General features: G+C 51.7%; 1 protein-coding gene across 1 annotated transcript in view; it reads right to left on the bottom strand.

The window, feature by feature from the left end:
- The window catches only part of Fat4 (FAT atypical cadherin 4), a 152,936-nt gene extending 146,764 nt beyond the window's left edge, over positions 1-6,172 (bottom strand). Inside the window, exon 1 of the mRNA XM_076864321.2 lies at positions 840-6,172. Within this exon, the coding sequence (XP_076720436.2) occupies positions 840-6,014 (5,175 nt within the window). The 5' untranslated portion in view covers positions 6,015-6,172. The remainder of the gene's footprint in view (positions 1-839) is intronic.
- Positions 6,173-6,475: the final 303 nt, after the last annotated feature.

Here is a 6,475-nt window from a genome sequence, read left to right on the forward strand (position 1 = left end):
CAACCCAAGGTGTCCCCCAGGAAGAGGCAGCAACCCAAGGTGTCCCCAGGAAGGCCGTACTCAGAACCCTCTAGGCTTCTGCTCTAAAACGCCGAGGTCTTACCACACAGCAGGCAGAACAGCACACACCATGGCACTAACCACACAGTTTCGTCTCAAGAGACAGCCTCCAAGTTCTGATCATGCACAACATGTTACATGCTTTAGTTTTAGACAAAAGGGGAACGATGGCCCTCAGTCAGAAGACTGTGCCTGCAGTGCGAAGGCAGACCAGGCAGGAATCTCCCCAAACTTGACTCAGCACATTCAAATGACTCACTGTCTACCAAGGGCCAGCCCTTGCTGAGGACGCGAAAGTTAATACCATCCCAATATGAACTGCCACTCTGTGGTCCAGGACCACTCGCCTCAAAAAGCCAGGGTGTCCTTCCGGGTGCTACCAAAGCTCTTCATTTTGGAAGGGGGAGTTCTTAATGCTGAAACTTTCCATCCTTTAGCAGACTTTCTATTGAAAGGCATTGAGGCCATTCATTGATTAAGCTTAGATAAATAGGTTTTATATTTACTTCTGAAATGACTAAAGAGTCTCCTCAGCCTTCACTATGAGATTGCTCTGGAGAGAACCACGCAGTGAAAACACATTTGTCATTGGTAACCAGAATTCACACTACCTCGTATGACCTTCTTTGTTAGTCTTTATGACAGAACATTTTTGTGTGCTCCTCTTTATCAAATTAGCCACAAAACATTAAAGGTGAATAATTATAGAAAGTAATTATAAAGAGGACAGCCTTCATAAACGCACATCAACAAATAATAAATGGTTGCAAAAACATTACCTCTGCTCTCTGTGTTCTGGGGAAAGCTGAGGATTTCTCTATGGCGTAGACATCCACCAGGTAAAGACAGGCTCCTTGCTCCCGGTCCAGTATGGCAGCCGTCTGAATCATGCCCGTGTGCCGCCCAATGGTGAAGAGACGTCCAACAGTTTTTTCTTCACAACGAACTGAGACAATGTAGTACTCCACAGGGGCTTCCGATCCCCGGGGACTAGCTGCTTCTATGGAGATGACATTGGTGCCAATGGGTTCCCCTTCCTTCAAAATGGTGATGTACTTGGGCTGAGTGAACACAGGGCCCTCCAGGCCCTGAAGAATGACCGTCAACTCAGTGGTGGATTTCCTCCGCTCAGGGCCCAGGTCTGTTGCTGAAACTATGAGATTGTAGATGAGCTGCGAGGGCACCAGCGCTGAAGCCACTCTCAAGTCCCCGCTGTACCGATCCACAATGAAGGTGTCTGTGTCCCCATTGATGATCTCATATTCCACCTCTCCATTGGCACCTTCGTCTGGGTCAGCAGCCAGGATTGTCGTCAGGACAGAACCAATCACAGCTGAGGGGTCTGCAGCAAGGGCGTTTTGTGAGATGAACATTGGGACATTGTCATTGAGGTCTGTCACCAAGATGGTCACATTTTTCAAAGCATACCTTCTGGTTTCTATTGGGACGGCTTGGTCATTGGCTTTTACCGTCAACTCAAAGAGGTTAGCAAATTCCCGGTCTATTTCAGCGCTGGTGTAGATAGTCCCTTTGACCCCATCTATGCTGAAGTGACTGCCTCTTGGCATCTGCTGAATGATTGCATAGGACAGCTGCCCATTGATGTCTGCATCTGGGTCCTGTGCCGTCACCGAAAGGACAGAGGTACCGATGGGAACGTTCTCGACTATAGACTTGAAGATATCTCCAGGAGGGAAGCTGGGAGGATTGTCGTTAAAGTCCCTCACGTGTATAACCACTGACATTGTGGATGAACGAGGGGGCCTTCCTTGGTCTTTTGCAGTGATATTTAATTTATACAAAGACTGTGTCTCAAAGTCCAATTTTTTGGCCAAAAATATACTCCCAGTGTTCGGGCTAATGCTAAAAGTCCCGTGGTTGTTAGTCCCAGTGATGCTGTAATGTAAGTCAGCATTGTCACCTGAATCAGAATCAGTTGCAGTAACAGAAGACACAAGTTCACCAATTCTCATGTTTTCCAAAACATCAACAAACAGTGTCGATTTAGGGAAAGAAGGAGTATTGTCATTTTCATCTAAAACATCAATGTGTAGGGTGCAGGTTGAATTGAGGGAGACTGTCCCTGAATCCACAGCTTGAATTACGAGGGAATAGGCAGGTGTTGCTTCATAGTCCAATTTGCCAATCAGTGTCACCTGACCAGAGGCACTGTCTACGGCAAACTGTCTTTCTTCATTTCCTTTGATTACAGAATAATGAATAAGTCCATTACTACCTTCGTCAACATCAGAGGCAGATACTCTTAAAACCTGTGTCAGGTTGGCTGCTGTCTCTGATACTGTAGCTTGATAAAAGTCTTTCAAGAATTTGGGAGCATTATCATTTATATCCTTCATGTAAACATGTACCGTGGCCTGATCCTTGAGAGCCTGAGGGAGGCCTTGATCTGTTGCGATGACTGTAAAACTGAACACCGCAGTCCCTCTCCGCCTCATGAGAGACTCCCTGTCAAACTGACGGGTATTTGTAATTTCCCCAGTGATGGCATGCAAATCAAAATCTGGTTGCACCATCTCAAAAGAATACCTTACTTCTCCATTTGGCCCAAAGTCTTTATCCATAGCACTTACTTTGCCCACAAATGACCCAGCTTTCTGCTCCTCTTCAAAGTAAAATGTGTAATTGGTACTGTTAAAAAGAGGTCTGTTATCATTTACATCTTCTAAAATCACAGTGACATTCACAGTAGCACTCAGGGGTTCCACTGCTCTGTCAGAAGCAACAACCAGTAAAACATATCTGTCCTGAAGTTCACGGTCCAGTTCACTTTTTATATATAACTGACCATCTGGAAATATGCCAAAAGCACCCCCTGTGTTTCCTTCAGCGATGGTGTATGCAATCTCACCATTTGCTCCTGAATCTTTGTCAGAAGCCTGCACTTGAAAAAACCGAGAATTCACAGGTTCTGACTCAGAAAGGGTGACCTCATAAGAGAGCTGGTCAAACACTGGTGGGTTGTCATTTACATCATGGACATAAACCGTTAAGATGACACTGGAGGAAAGCTGTGGGACCCCCATGTCAGATGCCAAGATCTCTATCTGGTAGGAGCCAGTGTGAACATCCAGGGGCCCTAGGAGACTAATGTCACCAGTCTTTTCATCGATAGCAAACAGATTCTTGGCATTCTGCTTAAGGCTGTAGGTCACCATGCCATTGACACCTTCATCGGGGTCCACAGCTTTGGCCTGGAAAATGCTATGACCTGCCTGCCAGTTCTCCACCACATTCACACTCTCCACTGCCTGAAGGAAATGAGGAGAGTTGTCATTCAAATCCTTAACTGTGATATTCACCACAGCGTCTCCAGTCACTGTGCCCCCACTGGCTACTACCTTCAGCTGATAAAAAGCCTGCTCCTCTCTGTCAATCACACTTGCTGTGGTCAGCTGCCCCGTGACCTGGTTGATGGAAAACATACCTTTCTGATCCCCAGTAGTAATGAGATAGCTGATATTGGAATTGAGATCCATGGTGGATGCAGACACACTGCCCACATGGTACCCCACAGCCACGTTCTCAAACACAACGAAGCTGTAGGCAGCCTGGCTGAATACAGGTGGGTTGTCCTGAGTGTCCAACACTGTGATGGTTACTATTGCCTGGCTGGGAGACTGCAAATTGCCACCATCAGTAGCCACTATTTGTAACTGGTAAGCTGTCTTTTCTTCCCTATCTAGGGCCATTCTTGTAGAAATGACCCCACTCTGAGCATTGATCTGAAATCGAGATCTGTCCCCAGCAGATATGCTGTATTTGACAGTTCCATTGGGACCCAAGTCTGGGTCAGTGGCAGACACTGTGGTGATATAGCTGCCCCCAGGCTCATTCTCCTGAATATGGGCGAAGTACTGGACAGGATAGAACACTGGGCTGTTGTCGTTCATGTCCAGGAGGCTCACGTTGATGCGAGCCATTGATGACTGGGGAGGGGAACCTACATCTGTGGCCAAGACCACCAGGGAGTAGAAGGCTTGCTCCTCTCGGTCCAAGGAAGAGATAGTACTCAATCTCCCAGATACAGGATCCAGACGGAAGGACCTCTGGTCACTCTCAGCCTCTTGTAGTGAAAAGCGCACGGTCCCATTGTCACCCAGGTCCCCGTCAGTCGCCCCAAGCACCAGCAGTTCTGTCCCTGCCGGGGCATTCTCAACCACAGACACATCGTACCCTTCTGGCTGGCTAAATACTGGCTTCTCATCATTCACATCCAGGAGATTTACTACTAGCTGCGCATAGGACACCTTAGGGTGAACTCCCTGGTCCCGGGCACTGATATTCAGTACAATCTGTGAAGCAAGTTCACGGTCGAGTCCCCCGGCAGCCCCAGTGGTCACCAGGCCACTGTGTTCACTAATACGGAACCATCCTCGTCCATTGCCAGAGACGATGCTGTAACGCAGATTAGCATTGAGACCGGAGTCGCCATCAGTGGCAGACACCCCACACACATAGCTCCCTGGCGGTGCCTCCTCGCTCAGGTTTACTCTGTACACTTGCTGTGCGAAAACAGGGGGATGGTCATTGATGTCATTGACAAAAATCACCAGGCTTGCCACGGAAGAGCGCGCCTGCACCTCTGCGCTAGGGGGCGCCCCGTAGTTATCAGAGACGGAAACGGTGAGATTATAGGAAGGAATGCGCTCGCGGTCCAGGGCGCTGGCCACTTTGATTAGGCTCAGGTTTGGTACTTTGCTTCTCTGCACTTCAAAGTGGCGCTGCTCATTGCCCCCAAGGATCTGCACGGAGATGTTCCCGTTGGCTGCCGGGGAGTCTGCATCAGTCACCGTGAGCAGAGCCACCACCGTGCCTACCTGAGCGTTCTCATCTACCGAGGCGTAGCGCGAGGTGGCAGGGAAGTAGCGGAACTTCACCACCGGGTCATTGTCATTCACATCCAACAGCTGAATCAGCGCTTCAGCGCGCCCAGTGAGGGAGGGCACGCCTCGGTCCGTTGCCTGCACCGTAAGCGAGTACTGGCGCCGGGCCTCGAAGTCCAGGGGCTCTCGCACGGTGATCAGCCCTGTCTCTGGGTCCATCTGGAAGGGGGTGCCCTCGTCCTGTAGTCGGTAACGGATGTCCGCGTTGGTACCCTCGTCTGCGTCCGCTGCCGCCACCTGGAGGACGGTGGAGCCCACAACCGCATCCTCAGGCACCCCCGCCTGGTAGTGGGAACTGCCAAAAACCGGGGGATTGTCGTTTATGTCTTGCACTGTCACATTCACCTGAAGGTAGCCCCGCCGCTTCGGCTCGCCCTTGTCTTCCACCTCGACCAGGAGCTGGTACTGTGGCGTGACCTCGCGGTCCAGTCCGCCCTTGGACACTAGATGCAGGAACGCGCCCTCGCCGCTCGGGTTCAAGGTGATGTCCAGGCGAAAGCGGCCGGCCTCGTTGCCCTTGATGATGCGGTAGGAGCGGTGGTCCACCCCGTTGGAGCCGATGTCCGAGTCAGTGGCGGTGTCCAAGATGACCTGACGTCCGCTGCTACTGTCCTCCTTGAAAGTGACCACGATGGAGGGGTCCGGGAAGACCGGGGCGTTGTCGTTGAGGTCCCGCACCAGCACTCGCACTTCAGTAGGGTAGGTGGGCGCGCTGGAAAGGACCACCAGGTTGATCACGTCGCTGGGCAGGCTCTCGCGGTCGATGGTGGCGGTGGTGTACAGGGCTCCGGTGCTACTGTTTATGGCGAACAAGGCGTGGCTTTCGCTGAGCCGGTAGGTGAAGCCGGGGCGCGTCTGGATGGTGCCCACCAGGGTGCCCGGAGGCTGCTCTTCCAGCACTTGGAACACCTGGCGCTGCTCGGCCGCGCGGACCCAGGCGGGCCCTGGGAGCAGGGACAGCAGCCAAAACACTCGGAGGAGCCGAAAAACTGAAAGAGTGTGCAGAGGGAGCCACCGGCGGCCAGGAGTCTCGTCCGCTGCCAAGTTCATGGTCCTGGATCCCTGGGACGGTGGGCCGAAGAGAAGGAAGGGTGAAGGAACCCAACAATATTTACAGAAATGAAGAGGCGCCAGCCAAGACTCAGCGCCGTCTGAGACCTCTGTTATTTCAAAACCACCCCAGTCCAGCAAAAGTTAGTCCCATCAGCCAAAGGCTCCCGGGAGCCAGCGGGACGCGGAGGGCAGGAGAGGTGCTGTGGCCAGAAGCGGCAGGGCATCCCGCGGGACCCTCCGGGGAGTAGAGGTCCCAGAAAAGTTTCTCAGACCTCTGGCACTCTCCCCTCTCCTTCGTTTATTAATCCGGAGCCTGAGCCCTTTCGCCCGGGCGGGTGTGAGCTGGAAGAGGCCGCCGGTGTTTAAGGTTCCTGAGGAATCACTGCAAACAACTCTCTTCTGAAACTTTAGCACTTACCCAAAGCGAAGAAGGAAGAACAGACACCTTGGTGGCCTCG

Source organism: Callospermophilus lateralis, chromosome 8 (assembly GCF_048772815.1).
Source record: "Callospermophilus lateralis isolate mCalLat2 chromosome 8, mCalLat2.hap1, whole genome shotgun sequence".
In the NCBI taxonomy this organism is placed as follows: domain Eukaryota; kingdom Metazoa; phylum Chordata; class Mammalia; order Rodentia; family Sciuridae; genus Callospermophilus; species Callospermophilus lateralis.